This window comes from Gopherus evgoodei, chromosome 3, assembly GCF_007399415.2.
Source record: "Gopherus evgoodei ecotype Sinaloan lineage chromosome 3, rGopEvg1_v1.p, whole genome shotgun sequence".
Taxonomy (NCBI): domain Eukaryota; kingdom Metazoa; phylum Chordata; order Testudines; family Testudinidae; genus Gopherus; species Gopherus evgoodei.
Window position 1 is genome coordinate 113,764,363 of NC_044324.1, and position 23,672 is coordinate 113,788,034.

At 44.4% G+C, this 23,672-nt stretch overlaps 1 protein-coding gene across 5 annotated transcripts in view; it reads right to left on the reverse strand.

Annotated features, from left to right (window-relative positions):
- Positions 1-23,672, reverse strand: part of AHI1 (Abelson helper integration site 1) — a 176,110-nt gene that overhangs the window by 42,721 nt on the left and 109,717 nt on the right. For all 5 annotated transcript variants that reach the window (XM_030556375.1, XM_030556374.1, XM_030556373.1 and 2 more), the window contains one exon: positions 15,891-15,949. In XM_030556375.1, the coding sequence (XP_030412235.1) occupies positions 15,891-15,949 (59 nt within the window). The remainder of the gene's footprint in view (positions 1-15,890; positions 15,950-23,672) is intronic.

Here is a 23,672-nt window from a genome sequence, read left to right on the forward strand (position 1 = left end):
CTTACACTGAGGTGAGCTGTTAGGAAATAATATTCTCAAAGCCATGAGCCACCCCCCATAATATTTTGAATGCTCTCCGATGTTGTGCTAAACTTTTATTACAACATGAACCCAAGGAGTTTCCACTTGAAGGAGTATGCAGTATGTTTTTAAATGGTGTACGTGACAGTGTTTGTACAGATCCCATCCGAGTGAGAGTTCAAGAAGAGTTATGACCACAGCTGCATGCTCCAAACACAGGGATTGGTAGCAGGATAGGGTCTGCTGTGGTGAATAAGTAATTTCCCCAGTACACTTAAGCTCCGATCTAAATTTCAAAATAATACCATGAAGATGTAACTGGCTCCGTCAATACTTTTAAAGCATGATTCCTTTTCACAGTGTCAATAAAACATAATTTTTTCAGAATTGTCCTAAAGCCTTGGACATATCTAGCTCCAGCATGATTCTTAACACATCTCCTCTTCACAGTAAAGTGAAAACAATTCAACCACGTTGTATTCAGATTCCATGATACTGCTATTTTTGGAGTGTAGATGGATGTGTTCACAGGAGTTGGAGCTAACACACTAGGAGCCAGCCCACCTGAGAGAGACAGGGTGAAAAAGCTAACTGGGAATGCCCTCTTTTGCCACATTAACCTTAGCTGAACAAAGCCTTTGTGAATATTTAAGTCAGGGATCGGCAACCTTTCAGAAATGCTGTGCTGAACCTTCATTTATTCACTCTAATTTAAGGTTTTGTGTGCCAGTAAAATATTAAAATTTTTAGAAGGTCTCTTTCTACAAGTCATAATATATAACTAAACTATTGTTGTATTTAAAGTAAATAAGGCTTTTAAAATGTTTAGGAAGCTTCATTTAAAACTAAATTAAAATGCAGAGCCCCCCGGATCTGTGGCCAGGACCCAGGCAGTGTGAGTGCCACTGAAAATCAGCTTGCATGCCGCCTTCAGCACCCGTGCCATAGGTTGCCTACTCCTGATTTAAGCCCTTCCATGGAAGAACACCCATAAGATGCACCAGTTGTTTGGATTTCAAGACCCTTAAGTATTAGTACTTCAGACTCTAGCTTACCTGACCAATCACAGCGTATTCTAAAATTGAATTCTGCCCAGCAGAACAAAAAAAAGAGGCACTTGCCAAATGACAACCAAACTTGCTGATGAAGCTAAAAGGGCTCCCTTGGGGGAGGGTGACCGCTCTTCTGGAGGCCATTAGGCATATGTGTGGTTCTTTTTCAATATTTTGCATGCACCCTACTTCCCATTCTTGCACCAGGGTTCAGTCAATCCTACAGCCAGCACTCTATTTTATTCTTAGGCATCGGAGATACGGGGGCCATAGGGCTATTCCCCCTCCCATACTTTTTGAACAGGGGGTACCATGCCCCCTTCTTTTTAAAAAGTAGCTGGGGTGGGGGGAGAGTGCCATAGTCTGGCCTGGCTGGCTGGCACCTGGGCCCCACTCTGCATCTGCCACGTGCCAGTAACTAGGCCCTCATCTGCCAGTGGCTCATGTGGCATTGGCTCCTCTGAGTGCCAGGAACTATCCAGGTCTGGGAAGCAGGACAGACCCATCCCTCGAAGACTTTGGGCTCACCAGCATGGAGGGTTAGGGAGGAACTGGGGGAAGGGGCTCTGGGAGACTCAGGCTATAGTGGGGGGCACCAGTGACCCATTTTCCCTCCCCTAGGTTGCAAAACCAGGCTTTAGTGCTTTATTCCTAAAACCAAGAAAACTACATTGAGCACATGGTCAATAAAATCATGGACTCACAGAACGGAGTGCCCAATCTTTGTTGCTGGCATGAGATTTAGGAAAGAATACTGGTAGAAATGTGTCCTGGTTAACGTGAAATTGGGATACTACCTTGGGTAGGAATGCTCGGTGAGGGTGTAGCTGTACCTTGTCCTTGTAAAAGACTGTGTAGTGGGGCTCAGAAGTCAGGGCTCTGAGCTTGCAGACCCTTCTGGCTGAGATTATGGCCACCAGAAAGGCAGGTTGCCAGGGCTCAAAAGGAGGATCCATGAGTCAGAAAGGACCAGGTTAAGATCCCACTGAGGAACAGGCTGCCTAACCTAGGGGTTAAACCTTTCCAAGCCCTTAAGAAACTGGCCCACTATGGGATTGCTAAAGACTGACCTGCTCACCACTCTCGGGTGGAAGGCTGAGATGGCTGCCAGGTGTACCTTAATAGATGATATCGCCAACCCCTGTTGCTTCAGGTACAAGAGGTAGTCTAGCACAAGGGGAATAGAGGCTTGCTGCAGGGAGGTACCTTTCTGTAGGTACCAAACGGAGAAATGCTTTCACTTTGCCAAGTTTATTGTGTGAGTGGAGGGCTTCCTGCTCCCCAACAGAACTTCCCTAACAGAGTCAGAGCACTGCAGTTCAAGCTGGTTCAGCCATGGAGTTTCCATGCCATGAGGTAGAGGGACTCCAGGTTGGGATGTTGTACTTGGCCGTGATCCTGTGTGACAAGGTCTGGGAGCATAGGAAGGGCCACTGGTCTGTCCACTGATAGGTTCAGCAGTATGGTGAACCAGTGCTGTCGGGGCCACATTGGTGCTATGAGGATGACTGAAGCCCTGTTCTGCTGGATCTTGAGGACCACCCTGTGTATGAGCGAGAAGGGCAGGAACGCATATAGAAGGTGACACAGTAGGTGAAAGGCATCCTCTGTGGAGCTGTGGCTGTGGTTCTGAAAGGAGCAGAACAGCTGACACTTTCTGTTGCTCCGCATCGCAAACAGGTCCATGTAGGGATAGCTCCACCTCCAGAAGATCGAAAGGGTGATGTCCACTCTGGAGTGCCCACTTGTGAGTGTTGAACAAGTGGCTGAGGTGGACAGCTAGTTCGTTCTGTCCTCCCGGCATATAGGAGGCCTGTAGCTGGATGCAATGTGTGATGCAGAAGTCCCACAGTTGGTGAGCTTCCTGACACAGGGGAGAGGAGTGAGCACATCCCTGTTTATTTATATAGAACATCACTGTGGTGCTGTCTGTCAGTACTGAGACACATTTGCCCTGAAGATGGGCCTGGAATGTCTGGCAAACCAGTGAACCACTCCCAGCTCCCTGATGTTGATATGCAGTGATAGTTCTGGTTGTGACCATATGCCTTGAGTTCTGATACTGCCCAGGTGCATTACCCAGCCCATCTGCGATGCGTCTGTGACCAGTGATAGTGAGGGCTGAGGCTTGGCGATGGGTACTTCTGCACAGACCACCTGAGGTTGAAGCTGCCAGCTGAGGGACTTGAGAATCTTGGGCGGAAGGGTAACCAGTCTGTCCAGGGAGTCCCGGTTGGGTCTGTATACTCTCACCAACCAAGCCTGGAGGGGCTGAAAGCACAACCTGGCCTGCCGCACTACATACGTTCAGGCTGCCACATGCCTCAGAAGCTTCATGCAGTTTCTGGCCGCAGTAGTTGGGAACTGGTGGAGGCTGTCGATGATGCACTTGATGCTTTGGAACCGGGACTCGGGTAGGGAGGCTTTGGCCTGAGTGGAGTCCAGGAGAGCTCCAATGAACTCTATCTTCTGGATTGGGACCAGTGTAGACTTGGGAACATTCAGAATGAGCCCCAGCCTGCTGAAAGTGGTTCATGCCAGGGCCACATGCTCCAGCATTTGCACTCGGGAATTGCCCTTGATGAGCCAATCATCCAGGTATGGGAAGACCTGTACCCAGCATTTACACAGGAAGGCTGCCACAACTGCCATGCACTTTGTGAACACGTGTGGGGCTACTGAAAGTTCGAATGGTAGTATGATGAACTGATAGTGCAGGCCGCTGACTACGAATCTCAGGAATCTCCTGTGTGCCAGAATAATCAATATATGAAAGTACGAGTCCATCAAGTCGAGGGTGGCATACCAGGATCCAGGGAAGGCATTAAAATGGGAGGACTGCCAGGAGTCCCAAGACCTGTAGCAATGAGCTACACCTCACTGTGATGCCTGTAGCCATGGTTCACGTTGCTGAGTCAGAGGAGTCCAGAGCAGCCTGGAGGGAGGTTCTAGCCACCACCCCGCCCTCTTCCAGGGCTGCAGTGAATTTCTGTCAGGATTCCAATGGAAGCAGTTCCTGAAATTCAGAGAGGGCATTCCACGGGTTGTACACATAGCAGCTAAGTACTGCCTTCTGGTTGGAAATTCAAAGCTGGAGCCCCCTGATTGAGTATACTTTTCAACCGAAGATGTCCAACTTCTTATCATCTTTATTCTTAGAGGCGGCCCCTGCAGCTCTTTGTGGTTTGCTGCATCCACTACCAAGGTTCCGAGACAGCGGGAGGGGGTAGAGTGAAGAGGTGCTCGTACCCCTTCTGAGGGACAAAGTAATGCCTCTCTACTCCTCTGGCTGTTGGTGGTATAGAGGGTGGGGTTTGCCAGAGGACCTTCGTGGTGTTCTGAATGGCTTTTTTAAGTGGCAGTGTCACCTTGGAGAGACCCTCCGGGGTGAGTATGGCCAGCATTCAGTCTGAGTCTTCCACTACCTCCTCCGTTGTCATGGTGACATTCTGGGCCACCCTCCTAAGGAGGTCCTGGAGGGCTTTCATGTCCATCGCCAGAAGGGACATGGTAGTGCCCGCCACTGCCTTGTCAGGCAAGGAAGATGATGAGGTTTAAGGTGAGATGGGGTCTTCCTGCCCCTCCGGTTTCCTGGTGACTTGCTCAGGGATATCCATCGTCACTGCTACTGGTGGCACGGAAGCCACCATCTTTGGCGTCTCTGACCTTGTGCTCGATATGGGAGGCCCAGAGTCTGAATCTCGTGGTGGGTCCTCGGGAGCCCTGGATTGATATGGGGAAACAGACATTGCAGAAGATGTGGCATGGGCATTGGAGACCACTGATGTTGCCCTGGAACCATGCCCTTGGCCTTAGTGTAGGCCCTTGGTGTCCAAAAGGGCCATTGTATGGTCCCTGCCACTAGAGAGGCCAGGACACCATCCGTAATGAGTGTTCCTCCACCTTACGGTACCAAGACCAGATCTCAACCGGTATCAGCTGTGTCGGGACACGTGTGACTTTGCCTCTGATTTTGATAAATAGTCTGAGCCCAACCAGGGAGGGGCGTATCCCAATGGTGCCAGGGAGCAGTACCGTGGTGATGGGGAATGATGCTGCATAATGGTGGACTTGACCCAGTGTCGGATAGGAGGTGTCGCCATCGGTGCCACAGACGGTGCTGGAAATGATGCAGCAGATAGTTCTTGCACTGCCTGCACCAGAGCCGGTGCATGGGAATGAGAGAACGGGGACTGTGCCGTCATTGCAATTAAGTTATGCACAGCCTCAAAGGTGTCTGGTATGGAAGGGAGGTCCAGGTCCTCCTCCAATACTTCCCAGACTGGAGAGTTCACTGACACCGGACTTGATGGACCCCCCCTTTGAAGCCAGAGTTGACAGTGCTGGGACCAATGGACCTTACTTCTGATGTCCCACTTTGGGATGCACCATGCTGGAGTCCTGTCTGCTCTTCTTGGCAGGGGAGCAGCTCCGTTACACCACCGCCTTCTTATGCAGCACTGGGGGTAGTGATCGGTGCCACACCGATGTGATGGTCTTTCGCGCAGGGGAACAGTGCCGATGCTGTTTATTCGGGTCCTTCATCAGTGCAGAGATGTCCCGCACTTAGACTGATGCGTTGGGGCCAGAGAACGGACTCCAACAAGAACAGCTTGAGGCAATAGTCTCTCCCGCTCTTAGTTCTGGGCTTGAAGCCTCTGCAAGTGGTTCACTTGTCTTGCAAATGACCCTCTCCCAGGCACTTCAGACAAGAGGTGTGTGGATCCCCTCTGGGCATAGGCTTACAACACCTATTGCATAGCTTGAATCCCTGGGGCTGCAGCATGCCCCGGCAACAGGGAAAAATATCAGGGATGGAGAGGAAATCCCCCTACTTAAACTTACTAACAAACTAAGATAGGGAAGGATAACAACTATATACCGGGAAAACTAAAGCAAGAGACCAGTTGCTCCAACGACCATCACTGGTGGTAAGAAGGAACTAAGCAGGCGGTAGGTCAGCACAGACCTATATACACCGCCACAAAGGCACAACTCCAGGGGTCACCATAGCCAACCCAGTGGGTACCGCTAGGGTAAAAACCACCAATGATTGTGCACGCAGCGTGTGCACACACACCTATTAGAATGGACATAAGCAATCACTCGAAGAAGAATACAATAAAACATAGGATTAGGAATCTGTGAAATATATTTCCATTTCTTTATTGCCTTTCTTTCAGTCCCACTCTCCTTTCATTTTATCCCTCTTTTCCATCTCCTTTACTGTCTAGAGTTTGCTTTCTCTCTCAAGCATTTATAAGATGCCCATTATAGTGGTATCAAACATCAACATCAAACCATATCTTGCTTCTCTCTGCTAAACAAAAAGGATTCCTTTCTTAAGATCCTTCCTCCTATATTCCACATCTGTGAAACATATTGTCTCTCCTCTTTTAGTCTGTTTTTCTGTCCTCTTTACTTGCTTATGCTATTCTTTCATCTCTCTGTTCACTCCTGTTCTGTTCACACATCCTTCACTCCTTCTTTGACCCTCTTCCACGTTGTGCGCTCTTTACTGCTCACTTTTGAGACTATTGTTAAATGCTCCTCTTGCTCACTTCCTGTTGTTTCTTTCCTTCCTTCTGCCCACACACTTAATCTCTCCTCAACTTTTTGCCTCTTAATATCCTCTTTCCTTTCACTTCCCAGTTCTTCTTTAACTTCTCATGTTCCTACCATTCCACTTGCTGTCACTCCAGTCTCTGGAACTGTAATGGGATGAGCACCAATGGATTTTGTATGCTGACTTCTGGTTGCTCCATTCCCACACATTCATGAACGCACAAACAATGGTTTTGTTTGAAGTTAACTCCCCAGTCGTGCAATGAGCTTCATGCACTTGGACAGCTAAATCAACATACAGTCTTATTGAAATCAGCTGAAATTGAGGTGGGCACAGAGGTCCACATGTGTGGAATTCATTGCAGAACTGGGGACAAAGAAAGGGGTTACAGTCTAAAATCAACATCCGTTGTCCCTCAGTTGTGGGAGAGAGAGCTGCAGTTGTGAGGATATTAGAGTTGACGTTTTCTGGAGAACTTTCCAAGTTCCTCTACTGTAATTGGGAAGTTAGTTAGGACCTCATACTCCTAAAAAACTTGAGCCATAATAAAGAAACAACTAAAGGGAAGAGTAAATACATAAATATTTTGCTGCTTTCCAGAACACAGTCAAGTGGAGACCAAATTACATCATCACCATTTGTTATAAATAAATAGTTAAGGGTTAATGTCTCTTTACCTATAAAGGGTTAACAAGCTCAGTGAACGTGGCTGACACCTGACCAAAGGACCAATCGGGGGACAAGATACTTTCAAATCTTGGTGGAGGGAAGTCTTTGTTTGTGCTTTTTGGGTTGTTCTCTGTTCTCTCTTGGGATTAAGAGGAGCCAGTCGTGAAACCAGTTTTCTCCAATCTTTCTGAAACAGTCTCTCATGTTCAAAATAGTAAGTAATAGCTAGAAGGTGGAATAGTATTTTTGTTTGTTTTCTTTATTTGCAAATGTGTATTTTGCTGGAAGGATATTTTACCTCTGTTTGCTGTACCTTATGCTTAGGCAAGTGGGGAGGGAGTCCCTCTGGTCTATGTAAAGCTGAGACCCTGTAAACATTTTCCATCTTGATTTTACAGAGATAGTTTTTACTTTTTCTTTCTTTTATTAAAAGCTTTCTTTTTTAAGAATCTGATTGATTTGTTTTTTCTTGTGCAAGACCCAGGGAATTGGGTCTGGACTCACCAGGGATTGGTGGGGGAAAAGGAAGGGGGGGGGAAGGTTAATTCCTCTCTGTTTTAAGATTCAAGGAGTTGAATCACAGTGATCTCAGGGTAAACCAGGGAGGGGAAAATCTGGTAGGGGGAAAGGTTTATTTCTCTGTTTTAAGACCCAAGGGATCTGGGTCTTGGGTTTCCCAGAGAAGGTTTTTTGGGGGACAGAAAGTGTACCAAAACACTATATTTTTGGTTGGTGGCAGCATTATCAGCTCTAAGATAGGAATTGAGCTTAGAGGGGTACATGCAGGTCCTCACTTTCTGGATGCTAAAGTTCAACGTGGGAATAAGACCTTGATACTATGGAACCTGACAATGGAGCTATTTAAAGTGTTTACAGTTGCTTCTTATATTAGCATTTTCAGTGATACTGGATGGTGAGGGCTGTGCATGTGTGCACTGGATTATTCATGCACCTTTACTGAGCACACATCAAGAAGATTTGGACCTTAAGTAGCATTCATTGCCTCTAAGAGGAGAAGCACTCTATGTATAAAGGAATTATATATGCATTTATTGTCATCTTTCCTGACTATACTGCAATGTTTTATTTCTACTACTCAACACATATACTTTAAATCCCAATATCACAACTTAAGGGAAGAAATAGGAAAACATTTCTAATGATAAAGTTTGCTTATGCATTCAGATGCCATTTTTCTTTGATTTAGAAACAGGTTCTTCACTGCAACAGAGTAAACATATGGACTGTCTTCCTTTACCAATTAAGTATTAACTAACTCTTTTACACCTTCTGCCTTTCTTTAGTTGGATAAGGAGCTTTCCTCTAATTAACCTCAGTCAGACATTACATATATAATAGCCTTGCCTCTGAACAGATGCATCTTGTCAGGATCATAACAAGGGCAGCGGGAACCAAAGATAAGAGCAGGGTCAAATCTGAGGCTGAGAGTAGCGGAGGAGTTCGTAGTCAAGTTCCAGACCAGGGTTAATACCTAAGATCAGAGTCTGAGATAGGTTTCAGGGTCTGGGTCAGGAGGCAAGGTCCAAATCAAGCCAAGGTCAAAGCCAGAAGTTTGAGAGCAGGAAGCAACAATTGTTGTGGCAGTTACAGAAGATCTGTGCTGGTGTCAGGACACTTCCTAGAATGCCCCTTAGATTTATATAGGGTAGGGAGCCAATCAGGAGCCATGAGGCTGCTGCCTGATGGAGCCTGAGGGCAGGGACTCTTGTGGTCTTTGTTCACAGCTGGTCATAGAGAGAGTGTGAACCAGTTACAACTGCTATTGGGTGGCAGCGTGGAGGTGTTTGCTGCCTACCAGCTCTGCAGACCTGATTCAAGACCCGCTGGGCACCCTCTGCCGGCCCATATTTGTCTGGATGGGCTGCCACGAGGTTAGGGGCATGGATTTGGGATGCTGGCTCCCAGGATCATCCTCTAGGGCACAGTTCTCCAGCCTACAAGGTACCAAAGGGAGCTGCATTTGATTTTCAAGTCCAGTATTTCACAGACTTCATACTCGTGCTCTTGGATCAGCTCCAAAGGAGGCAGTGGTTGGGCCCAGTGAGTGAAGGGGTTGTCCACATAGAGTTTTAGCAAGGATACGTGGAACACTGTGTGGTTCTGGTGGGATCTGAATAACTGAAACCTCATGATCACTGCGTTGATTATCTGGCTGATGGAATATGGCCCAAGGTATTGGTAATCCACTTATGACAAAGCCAGTCAGCGTGGATGTGTTGAGCTGTTAGTCAGACTTTTTGCCCAGTGATGAATGCCAGGACTTCCCGGCACTGGAGGTCAGCAAACCACTTGTAAACTTCCTTGGTCTTGTCTATATGTGCCTTGAGTTCTTCTTGGACATCATGGATCAAATACACCCACTCAGCGGCTACAGGATTGGTGGAGGAGACAAATGCAGCTGGGTGGAAATGGGAGTGGAGGCCACAGTTTGCATAGAACGGATTCTGCATGGTGGACATATGATCAGCGCTGTTGTAAGCAAACTCTGCTTGGGGTAGGAAGCTCGACCAGTTCTCCTAGTGGAAATTAATAAAGCACCACAAGTATTGCTCTAATACTTGACTGCTTCCTCAGACTGACTCTCAGTTTATGGGGGATAAGCAACGGATGTGTAAGCACAGATCCTAAGTAATTGTAGGATTTTGTTCCAAGACCACAACACAAACTGCAGACCCTTATCAATTGTGACTTGCTCTGGGAGTCCATGGAGACAGATCAGTGTCCTTGTTTGACACAGGGAGCTTGACTATAAAGTTCAGGGTAATGATTGCTCAAAGCCTGGACGGGCTCTCAGAAGACACTAGGATGTTGAAGGGTCTGAGCGTGACATCGTGGTGCAGGCATGCCTCACAAAAATCAACATACAAGTCCATTATTGTGTGCACTCAGGACCACCAGAAGAAGCGGACAGCCAAACAGAGTCTTGAAGCTACCCAAATGGTCTGCTAATGGTGAGTCATGACAGACCCATAGTACTTCTAACTGAGGGGGTCCCAGTGGAATGTTCAAGTAGCCCTTGACAGAGAGCAAGCCATCCTGGACCTACTGTTGCCCTTGACTTGCTGCCTCAAATTCCTTGGGAAGGGGATCCTTCTCTGCAGCTGAGTGGATTATTGACATGAAGTCCTGAGGAACTGCAGCATCCAGGAAGTTTGGGAGCTTAAGAATTGGTGAAAAGGGCTCAGCATAGGGGGGCTCTTGGCTGGTGAGATATTCCCCTTTTTGAGATGAGGCATTGGCGGTCTTGTTCTGGGCTCCTGAGTGGTACATGATGGTGAAACTGAAGCATGCAAAGAACAGGGCCCAGCGAAACTGCATCTGGTTAAGGGTCTTGGCTCAGCAGTACTCAGTTTTTACAATCAAAGTAAACCTGTCCTGGGTACTAAGCACCCTCCAGATAGCAGCAACGCTCTTCTAAAGCTGCTTTGAAGGCTAGAAGCCCCTTAACTAGACATTTCTGTTCAGCTGCAGTGAACTTCCATGAATAATACACACAAAGCAAGAGGAGCCATTGGGGAATCACCTCTTCGAGAGAGTATTGTCCTAATTGCCACATTGGAGGCATCAGTCTTGACAACAAAGGGTCATGTTGGGTTGGGATTGGGGTGGGGGAATGCTCACTAGGCCTCTGGAGACCAGCTGAAGGTGGTATTTTTGAGAAGAAGTGCTGCCAATGGGATGATGTGGCCTGAAAATCCAGAGATGAACAGCCTACAAAAGTTAGTGAACCCCAGGAAGTATTGTAGCTCCTTGATATTTTGGGTGGGCACCAAAGCCTGTACTGCCTCCACCTTTTTGGAGTCCATTTGGAAGCCCTTGGGGGAGAGAATGTAGCCCAGGAACTCCATGAAGCACTGGTCAAAGATACATTTTTCCAACTTTGCACACAGGCCATGTTGGCAGAGCCATTTCAGGACTGACTGAACATGCTTGGTGTGTAGCTTGTGATCCTCAGCAAAGATGGAGATATCATCTATGTAGACTACAACATACTGATTTAGGACGTCATGGAATACCTCATTCATGAAGTGCTGGAATGTTGCAAGGGTATCTATGAGGCCAAACTGCATTACTGGGTAATTGTAATGGCTATAACAGGTTTGAAAATCTGTCTTCCACTCAACTCCAGCTTGGATTTGAACCAGGTTGTAGGTCCTGTGACATAACACTCCATATTCTTTGTGGAAATATTCTTATTATATGGAAATGACATAAGATGTACTTTATGCAAGATGCCTCATCTAAGGTATCATTGGAAAGGTTATGATTTACTGAATGTGTTTATCCAATTTGTGTGCATGTATCATTTTTGTATCTGAAGTTGGGAATATTGACCATGTCTCTGTATTTCAAATATGCTATGTTGGATGAGGCCAAACAATGTTAGTGGCTTATTGAAGAAATGACACAAGCATAAGGATTACCCCAGGAACTGTGTGCAATAGAAACCTCTCAGATATAGCTCTACACAATGGGAACTTTTTGACCCAGGTCAGATAACTCTATACAATGGGAACCATTTGACCCAGGTCATAGCAAAAAAGCTTTCCAGTAAGTTGGGGGAAGATATAAAAGAGGGACAATGACAACATGAGGGGCCTCACTCTCCCTACAACAACACACTTGAAAACACCTGAGGAACAAAGAATGAACTGTGAAAAGTGATGGTCCCAGGCTAAGATCTTTAACGTGTATATGAAAACCCGGGAAAGTCAAGGCAACTGGTCTCTTAAGAATCTGCCTGCTTGTTTATCACTCAGGGTGAGAATCTGCTAATTTGCATTCTACCTATCTAGTGTGTCAAGCTTAGTTTGTGTGTTTTGTTTAATTTGCTTAGTAATCTGCTTTGTTCTGTTTGCAATCCCTTGAATCACTTAAAATCTGCCTTTTATAGTTAATAATTTCTTTCTGTTTATTATTAAACCCAGTTTATGCAATTTCTTACAGGCAGTGGGGAGGTGTTGTCATGCATATCTCTCTTCACATTGAGGAAGAGGGAGAATTTTATGAGCTTGTGCTGTACAGACATTTCTATATAGTGCAAGGCAGTAGTATTTTGGATTTGTCTGCCAAAAGGGGTGAGCATGTGAGTGCTGAGGAAGCCCTCTCACACAGAGCTGACTTCAGTCTGTGTCTGGAGTGGGGTGTGGCTTGACGTGTGTGTGTGTGTGTGTGTGCTACAAGAGGCCAGAAAGCCTAATTCAGCAAAGCAGGGAGAGGGAACCCAGGCTGGCTGGGCAGCGGAGGCTCAGTTAAACCCCAGCACATCAGATGGCACCCTGGACGAGGTGTGGGTCCAACCTGTCACAGGCCCCTCACAACTCAAGTTTTACCTGAATACCTGGGCTAATTGCAAATGATCCAGGAGTTTGAGAATAAGTGGAAGAGGGGTTTTGATTCTTGATGATAACCTGACTGAGGGCCTCGGAATCCATGCATAAGTGCAGGGTTCCATCTTTCTTTTTAATGAACAGAACCAGGGCCCTGATGGGAGAGGTAGATGGCTGAAAGAAACCCTTAGGAAGATTCTCCTGGAGATAAGAATGCAGGGCAGCCACCTCAGATTCTCACATCACATATATATGGCCAAATGGCACCTTGACCCCTCGATACAGCTCAATCAGGCAGTCATAATACTAATGGGGTGGCAGGGTGTTAGCATTCTACTTCTCGAAGACGACACCACAGTCACTGTATTTGGGGAGCAGTGCCAAAATCACTCTGGTGATGGTCCCACCTGACCCAAGCCAGGGCCCAGAAGCGGGAGTATCTTGGTTCCAGGGTTTGTCAGGTGGGTGTACATAGGTAGACTTGCTGGCAGAACTCAGACAGGAAGCTAACTCTGTGCTCATGACAAAGAACGTGTGGCTCATGAATTGTCACCCACAAAATGAAAAGGATTATTGGGAAGTGTGGTGAGTGGATCATCTCAAAATGAAGGGCTTCTGATGGTCCTGAATGACAATTTCTAAAGGCACTGTTTCCTGTATCATTAGCCCCAACAAGAAGAGTGAACCATCTATAGTTTCAAGTAGAACAAGGACCATCTTTGTTCATACCAGAATACCCAAGGATTGGGCTGTATCAGCATCTATAAAGTTGTCTGCTGCACAGGAATCTACCAGTGCCCGCTGTGGAGGAATTTGGTAAAGCTCTCCTGTAACATGGTGGCAGATCCAGACTTTAGGCCACAGGGAGCACTCACTGTGCCTGAGATGTGCATCAGTGAAGAGCAGGGGGAATATTATCTTGGGGTTTGCCCAGGCCAACCCCCCTCTACTGATCCTGAGCATAATCATAGTGCTGCAGATCATGATGGGCAGTTGCATGGCTAGATCCTCAATAGAAACATAGCTCATGGCAGCGATGGCACTTTTTTCCCTCAAGGGTCACATGGCAGTGGGTGGTATCCAGCGGCTTGGGTTCAAGGTCCAGGTTGGAGATGGGTACCAATGTAAACCAGTTGGGTGGTGTCCCATATTCCTTCCTTTCTTCATGTCTCTTGTGGAGCCTATTGTTGATGCATATGATGAGGTCGATGAAGGCATCTAGGTTGGCTGGGGACTCCACATGAGCTAGTTCATCCTTAATTTCTTCATGTAGTCTCAATCAGATCTAGTAGATCTGGGCCATTTCATTCCATGCAATGTCTGAGATATCTTCAATAATAAGAATGAGGGGACATTAATTTTGTGTGGAATATAGGTGACTTTGGGAATAAGATGACTGATGTTCCTCAAAATGAAAATTGTCTGAGAAATATCAAAGTTAGGTTATTACCTTGAAAATGGAAAGAATCCTTAAATTAACACTTAATATTGAATCTTCATGTATACATTCCATGTATACACAAAGGAAAAAAAAACAAGAGAAAGTGTTAATAGTTACATTAAAATGCTATAAGCATAGAGAAAGTAGTAACATTGTAAAATACTGTAGTGGGCTTTGGTCTTAATTAATATATCTAATATCCCAAAACTACTGTAAATGTTACTTCCTTGGGTTTCAAATGAATATGATCCTTATTTGATTATAGCCCTTCAGCATTTAATGAGCATGAGAATCTATAATCTGCCTAGAGGAAAAACTGCGCCAGGCTGTATTTTATTGAATCCTACAGTGTACAGAGAACAGAAATGCAAACACAGCTGCCTCAGCAAAGCCTACAGAGATAAAGAAAGAAAAAAATAAAAGATGAGTTCATAAGTATGTGAAATAATCCAACTCCTGAGATTAATCAAATACACAGCAAAACTATTTGATCTATTTTGTCCTTAACTGGCAACATTTACTTTCTTTCTTTAACGAATATCACTTCCATGCTATTATGACTTTATTTATAACATCACTAGAAAAAGGGTTAACGAAAATATACTCAATCCCACCAAGTTTAACAGAAAACTGTTAATTTATTTATTAATCCCTTCCCAAAATGAGTGTATGCTACAGATACTTCTAAGGGTTGCTGTAGCAGAAAAGCACTGATATACATATTGAATAATTCCTATTTTTTCCTAATAATTGGCTAACATCTAGAATTAAATATGTATAAAATACGCAAACAATAATAGTCACTTAGCCAACAGAGAAAAAGATGAGTGCAAAACTATATTTTCAGCATTGTTTTTCAAGAGAATTCTTATTTATCACATCAGCCTGATACAAAGACACATTAAAGGATTTTGTGAATGAAAGGTCTGAATGAGATGGAAATAAAAGGGTGGAACAGGTTCTGGGAACTAAGGGCACAACCTAATTTATGTCCCTTTCCGATGAACTGCCAGCAGCTGGCATGCAATTACCATATCACATTAGGTCAGGACATTTCGACTGCAGGCACCAGGGGGTTAACATCCAAGTGGAGTAGGCCCATTTTTTTAGGGGCAAAACACAAAGTGTTACGAACACTACCTCTTCCACAACTAGTCCCTGCTTGGTATTTTAAAAAAAACATACTTTAATGATTGTGTAGTTGTAGTTAACTAAGTTTATAGAGGTTGGGAGTTCTTTTGTGTTAGGAGAGAAGGATCAGGACAGAGTATACATCATCACCAACCAATTCCTATATATACAAGGAATACACAGAAGATATCAGTGATTTCACTTTGGTTACCATAAGCCAACTGGTACAAACAGTGCTTGAAATAAGATGTAGGTGAGCTAATGGTAAAAAACAGCTGCAACTGATTCAATAGCCAATTTTAAGTTACAACATTTTCCCCTCCTGACTTAGTATTGCCCATATTCCTGCTAAATACCAAAAATACAGAAATGTGATTCTGATATATTCATTTCTAAACAATATGAGAGAGAGAGAGAGAGAGCGTGAGCGCACGAGCGTATGCGAGAGGGAAGACTATATTTCACCTTAAAAAAAAATATATCTGACCTCTATATCAACATGAGGTAAAAGCCTACACAGCCATGAAAGTTTCCTTAAAGATACTTCCTTTTATTCACAAAAGGAAGCAAGAAATCTTTTCTACAAAGCAATTTGTGAAGAATGCCATTTTATAGTTTAACATTATCAATTTTTTTAATGCATAAATAGAATTCCTTACCGTCTGTAGTCTGACTGATGGTGTTCGGCTAAGAGGACTTCCTACTGGGCTGAAACTCCCTGTGAAAAGACAAAGCTATGAATTTTTGCTTGTTATCCTGTTCTAATAAACCGCTTTATTTTAAAAACATTATGTTAGCAGGACATGTTTCACAAAACTCTTAATGAAAAGAAGCACCATCTTTCTGTTGTAACTACGCATCCTTCAGTCAGTAACAGTTGGAGGGTTTATCTAAACTAATAGACCTGACACAAGGTTAGTTAATCCAATATTTCCATTCAAATGATTCGGAGCAATAGCACAAGCAATGTCCACATGCCACCTCGTGCTCAGAACAGACACTATTATTTAAGCTACACTGCCTTTCTTTTCATTGTATTTCTGAGTAGTGCATACAAAGTTTTCAGTCAGAAATGATCACAAAACCTTTCAAAGGAATTACTTCCTTATTTTATCTGAACGAATAAGTATGTCTATTCAGTATCTCTCTTTGATCATCTGACTTCCTACCACAACACATCTTGATGTTTATTTTATTCACTCTTTATACAGTGCATTTGAAAAAGTGCTACTTGTAAATTTATTCCTTTTGAAATTATTACATTGGCTAAGCTCAAGAAAATCCTTTCATCATCTATGGATTTATCTTTTTGTTACTGGTTTCTTCTACTGTGTATCTTCTAAGAAAACATCTTTAAAAGATAGAGACATCTGAAAATTGCTAAACATGACAATACTTAAATGCTATACCTTTGCTCAAGATATTTCATCTTTCTTTTTTTTTCAAGCAGGTGGAGCAGAGGGCATCCAAATAGCACAGATTTAAGATCACCTGCTTTTTGCCATGAGAGACAAGGGCTCAAATCCTAGTTTAGGTTTCAAGTAAAAATGACTTCTAAGGTCTCACTCTAGTTTCCAACCACAAAACCCAACTCAATTTAGCACAACAGGTAATATCTGCTCATAAGGAGCCCAGAGTTTGAATAATGGGGATTTTTCAGGTTAAGATTCAGATGCATTGGCACAGATCCTTAGGAAACCTTGTACAGCATCCAGCTGCACTATACTCCTGTTAAACCAGTGGTATTAGTCATATTCAGAAGTGATTTACTCGTAAATGTTTAACCATCGGAAAATATTTATATATGTCATTAAATGGTGTAATGCAAGCTCAAAGGGTTACAATTTGTTAGGCCCTGATATTGCAAATGCAACGCAGGTGCCTAATAGGGAGATAACTGTTTAACTATCTGGAGAGATAGGAGTTGTGTCTAGGTCATTGTTTGGCAGATGCACAATTAGCATTGCACACTCAGAAGTTTCTGGAATTGAGTGTGATAGTTTTGGGTATGCTCAATGGGTTGTCAGTGGATTGAGTGTGACTCCATTAGTAAGGCTACATTTTAGTCAAGGGTATTTTTAGTAAAAGTAACGGACATGCGATGGGCAGTAAACAAAAATTCACAGCCCTGTCGTGGCCTGTCCACCTGTTTTTATTTTAAAAACATTATGTTAGCAGGACATGTAAGGCTACGTTTTAGTCAAGGGTATTTTTAGTAAAAGTAACGGACAGGCGATGGGCAATAAACAAAAATTCACAGCCCTGTCGTGACCTGTCCACAACTTTTACTAAAAATACCCGTGACTAAAACTTGCGGGGGGAGGGGTAGAGCGGCCAGCAGGGCATGGCCTGGGACCCCCACTGGTGCTGGTAGGTGGGGTTGGCAGGGCTGACAGACTTCCTACCTGTCTCTGCACACAACTCCCTCCAGCAGCAGCAGAGTTTGTATGTGGGAGGAGGTAGACGGTTGGGGCATGGGATGAAGTGAGGTGGACTCTGGGCAGGCTTATCTGGGAGGCTCCCCAAAAGTGGCGACATCCCCCTTGCTCAGCTACTCCCAACCCACACAGGAAACCAGGGTCAATGGGAGATGTGGGGGTGGTGCCTGCAGATAGAGGCAGTGCACAGAACTGCCTGGCCATGCCTCCACCTAGCAGCTGAGTGAGGGGGATGTCGCCACTTCCAGGGAGCCCCCCAGGTAAGCTCCACCCACAGCTCACCTCACCTCGCCCCATGCCCCAACCCCTTGTCCTCTCCCACACTCAAATGCTGCTGGTGGGGGAGAATCTGTGACTTCCGTGAAAACTCGCAGACTTATCCATGAGTGTAAGTAGCTAGGGCAGCTGCTTTGTAAAAGGCCCTGTGCCCTCTGTGAGTTGGGAGAAGCTGAGCCACAGGAGCAGAAAGCAGGCTGTTTCTCCATAACTCTGAAGCATTTTGCAGCAGGTTAGTGATATTGTTAACCCTCCTGGAAGTGCTAATTATAAAAGCAGAAACAGGGAGGAAAACCCAATTTTTTATTTTAATTGTATACTTGGGAATGTTTGATTTTAGCCAAACTGTTTTAGTTAAATTGTCTAAACTAGTATGATTCACTAACTTTTCTCTTATTTAAATGTGATGATAGGGAGTTACTTATATTTTGCTATTCTCAGTTTGTATTTTTCTTGTAATTCTTTTTTTCCTTCTTCCCCTGTATACTTAAAGTGAGTGGTTGGTTAGTTAGCTAGCTAACTGAGTGATTTCAGTAGAGGAGAAAGAAGAGTCTGCATGGATTCCAGCTGAAGATTTCTACAAGCAAGTGAAGGGAAGATATTGATGCAGTGCTTCTGATTCTGCAGACTGTAGAGATTTTGGTGATCAAAGACTGTAACTGAGACTCAGATGAACTCAACCTAAGCTTCTGGGAATTCAGAATTTCTTCTCACTGTGTTTCTGTGGGGACTGACCTGTTTAGATTTAATTTCTTTTATTATGTTTATGTATCACTGTGAAGATTATGTGGATTATAAAATAGCTATGTTATGTTGTAGAAATTAAGTAGTTGTTAATAAAATTATTATTATAAGATTTTATAAAGTTGGTATTTAAGAATTAAGTTCATTTGTTTCTTCTTTTTGGACTTGTTGGGTGGCAGAAAGCCCTCCACCAGAGCAACCTGCCTGGCCAAATGAAAAAGGTTTATGTGCTGGACCTCAGATCAAGGTATCTGAGCTGAACAGGCCTCACTCACTGCTGAATCAGCTGCATCCCACGCCATTTGGAGGGAGCACCTTGCAGCTGCTGTACCCACCTCCACCAAGGCCCCAAATTCCTGGACTGAGTCCTGGGGCAGGGACTGCTGGAACTTACGGAAGGAGTCCTATAAGTTAAAGACGCATCTGCCCAGAAGAAACTAGTGGTTAGCCATCCGGAACTGAAGGCTGGCTATTGAATAAATCTTTCTTCCAAAGAGGTCCAGCCTCTTGACCGTCTTATTTTTGGTGGTCAAACTGGTTTTGCCCGTCAATCTTTCTTGTTGGCTGCAGAGATGATGAGCCAACCTAAAGGTGGATAGGTGTACAAGAATTCAAAACCCTTGGCAAGGACAAAATACTTTTTCTTCAGCCCTCTTGGATATGGGAGGGATGGTTTGCCAGAGGGCTTTGGCTATTTTTAAGACCCCATCATGTACCGATAGCATGACACAGGTAGGGGTAGATGCCGAGAGTACATTAAACAGGGTGTTCACATGTTCAGCCATCTCCCTTACCTCTGGGCCCAAGTTGATGGCCAACCTCTGAAGCAGGGTCTGGTGTTCTTTAAAGTCATCTGGTGGGATGGCATGAGAGGGCCTTGCCACCACTGCATCTAGAGACGAAGATGATGACTTGATCACCAGGGGAATAATCCCCCGTGGGGAAAGGGGACTTTGGGGTGGGCACTCGCTCCTATCCCCGCTGTCCAAAGGAGTTTTGCGGACTCAGCTCAGTGCCGCCGGTTGCTGCTCCAAGGTGGCGGCTGAAGAATGGTGGGAAGGGGGCATCAACATCACAGGCATACCCCACGCAGTCCAGTAGGGTCACAGTGCAGGGCACTGGTCCTGCTGTTAGGACATTGTGGAGGTAGTGTAGCCTCAGGTGCTCAGTTGCACCAGTTCTGCCTCGGTGAGGGGCTGAACTCCCTTTCCGTGCCAGAGGAATCCCTTTCCGGTGACTACAGTGAGGCCGTCAAAGCTGTGTCTGATGCCTAACAGTTACCACCAGTGACCAACGTCTTGAGTAGATTGGTGCTGGAGGAGGGCAGTCCAGTACTGTGTTGGAGACTGTTCCCACGGTCTAGGAGACGGGGATCTGAGGAGATGGTTGGCGGTAACTGGTCACCACATCGCCAGCACCAATGTCTCCCCTGGGCAATCTGCATTGAGAGGGCAGAGACTACGATCGTGGTGCCGACAAGCTGGAACATCTTGTGGGAGATCTGGGCTGAGAAGCTGGAGATTTGGGGCACGGAGACAGAAAGCACTGTCTCGCCTCTGGAGACAAGTGGCGATCACTTGGCTTCTGAGAGGTCTTTACGGCTGGCTTGCCCTTGTAGGGAACCCTTGCTGTTTCCTGTGATGTGCATGGTGCCAGCAGCATTGGTAGAGGCCTTTGTTCTCTGGGCGCCAAGTGGACCTGGGAAGGTGTCAGCCCTGTCATGAGTCTGGGTCCCTCACTGCTCTCGGGAGTCAGTGGTAGATCCTTCAGGGCACTAGGGAGCCCCATTGGGCAGGCAACCCATGTAGCTCCAGAGTGAGCGAGTGGCCCAAACTGGATCCTTTACCCAATGCCCCTTGGCCCTTCCTGCTCAGTGCTGGTGAGTCACACTTCTTTGACTTCTTCTTGAGCACCAGTGAAGGCAAGCAGTACTGGATAGAGCCCGGTGCTGGGAGTGCATTACGTACTGAGGCCGAAATACTGGGACTAGAGTGCAGTTGGGACGGCTTTGAGGCCAGACAGAGAGCAGCTTCTGTGAGAAGGGCCCTCAAACAAATCTTGCACTCCTTCTGTATTCTGAGGTGAAGGTTCTTAAGATGCAAGATTTGTCCTTCACATGTGATTCTCCCAAGAACTTCAGGCAGCTGCTATGGGAGTCACTAACAGGAAAAGACCTGTTACAATCAGAATAGTACTTAAAACCCAGAGACCAGGGCAAGCCATGCCTGAGACAAAGTACCCACTGGCACTCTAACTTCTAACTACACTCCTTAACAACTACATACAAACAAACTTACGGTTCTAAGGCTTAAAGACAGGAGAGAGAGAACTGCTAGCCCTTGCTAGGCAAGGGAAAAATGTTCTTCAACCAACCATCACAGGTGGTAAGAAAGAACTGAAAGGGTGTAGGGCCAGTAGTGCCTGATATACTGATACATGAGTGCAGCACTCAAGAGGGCACCACAGCTGACCCTACGGATACTGCTAAGGCAAAAATCTCAGATGTGTGTGCACTTGAGCGTGTGTATACCTAGAACGGAATCGACATGAGCAAGCAGTCAAAGAAAAAACTATTATATAAACAAAACTTTGGCTTATTATTGATAGTTGTAATGTTGATACTTCATTTTATCACAATACTGTGGAACCTGTCACCTCCACTGTCATCTTTTTATATTATTTTAACAATAATGAGGCAAACAGCATCTTTAAAAGCAGTGTTTTAGCCTTATAAAGTACCACAAAACAATATTTAGGCTAATGAGATTGTGTTTTTTAACGTAGTTTGCCTTTTAATGATAGTCAATACTACAAAGATACTATAGTAGCATAAAACAATACACTGCCAAAAAAAATTTCCAATTACTCTGTGGTTAAAAGCATTTTCTATGAGTTACTATAGTCCTCTGCCAAAGTAATCAGTTAATTAATGTCACTTTGCTTCAGAAACAATGATAAACTGTGCATTCACTACTCCATGGAGCCACATTATTTGTTGGCAGTGGTTAGGGCTTGCTACAGCTTCTGAAATAATTATTCTTCAATTTCCTCCATCTAATCTTTGGTCTCTATGGCCACCACCACCTCTTTTCCCTTTGGTTCTTTTTTGTCTGTTGTACATCTCTTATTAGTAATTTCACCCTCAGTATTTTCTTCTACATCTATATTTAAAAATTTGTTTAAAAGTCTGGTTCATTCACAAAGGAAAGTTCATTCAGCAAGTAGGTGAATATCCAACTCCTCTTCCTCATATAGTACTAAGCAGAAACCTGATTTTTTAAGCAGTTCTGTGCAGTGGTTGGGTTGACAAGGTTCCATTGTCGATAAAGCACGTAAACTACACTGAGCAGGTATGTGACTATCTCAGAAGGGCTTAGTTTGGTTGTCCGTGATACCTGTATAAACTTTCCAACCTTACAGTTCAGTATTGGAATTTAGCGGTCAGAATTACGGAAGGACATTTTCTTTTTATCTGGTGATTTACAATAGAGAGACTGGAACATGTCCCACTGGGTCTGTCATTTAGTTGGAGCCTGTATAATGGTCACGAAGTCTTTTACAGGGCTGAACCTGAATAAATTGCTTAAATCAGGTTGCCTATCCTAAACAGTCTCTCAGACATTTCAGAATCACTCAGAGAACAAGTTTTATAATTCCAGATGATCATCCACATGAATTCTCCTCATCAATTTCCCTCCTTAGCAACTCCTGCTGCCTTCACCTTCAGATCCCTATATGCCTTGTGAAGCTAGTTTTCTCTGTGAAAGTACTACATCCCAGATTGCTGTGCTCTCTGTGGCTCTGCATTGGTTCTTCCAGGACCTTTTTTACATATATAATCTCACATGAGAGGAGTAAATAAAGCCAGTTCATTCTTCAAAAGCATGTAGGCTAATGCCTAGAAATTATTACAGCCTCTCAAAATAAGATGTACTGCAGCTCCTCCTTGGCATATTTCCAACTCAGGTGCAGTGTTCTTCTGTTCTGTATAACCCTTATGTCCATTGATTACGTTAGCCATGAGAATACAATATCTACTAACTTTATGTGGCATAGCTTTTCTTTAAGGTTTTTTCCTCACAAAGAGTAATTTTTCACTATACATAGCAAAAAACAGAACACCCCAATACCCGTTATACACATTCGTGACAAAGTCCTCCAGTTATCCAAAAATTTGCTGAATTTATATATATCATTTGGAAAGGATGGGCATCTTTTCCTAAATATTTCAGTCATGTACTTTTTCAGACAGCCAGAAACCACACTACCCTACTCCTGATTGAGTTGAGCTCCAGAGTACTGAAACTGTATCTTTAGCCTTCTCACCTCCAATTGGCTATAAATTATGTGGTGAGTATCCTCAATCAGCATAACCATAGCTGGAAAAATTAACTAGAGATTAGGCAGTTTTCCTACCTTCTAAAATGTGTATCTGAACCACAGGAGCCCTGGATGGTCTTTCACCTTCTCATTCTTACCTAATTTCTTCTGTCTCCAAAGAGAGTTAGCCTCTGTGCGCGTACCATTCTACCAGAAACTGCCCTCTACTCTGACTAATCCTGCCACAGTTTGGCTACATTGAATTCATCCACTGTATCTATATCCAGAGTGTCAAGCAGAATAACCAACAAAGAAAGCAACTTTTGTTTCACAGCCACGATAACAGTCTTTGAAAGCCACTGCATACATATATCATCAGGTGTGATCCATACATAATAAAAAGTTGGAATCACTCAGTTGACATCATCTAACAATTTATTTTGCCAGAGAAAAAAAGAGAGTGTACTCTAATGCCCAATTCTTACTACAGGTGGAGATGTTTGAAATAGTGGCAATATTTAAACTTAGTTCAAACCTAGTTTTCTTGTAACATGGTTTTGGACATAGTCATTTGTCTGGCTAGGACCAAACTATATTCAAAAACTGTTTCAACAAAATTTACTCTTCAGAGCAGTTTTTGTAATTAGTTTTGATCACCGTTAA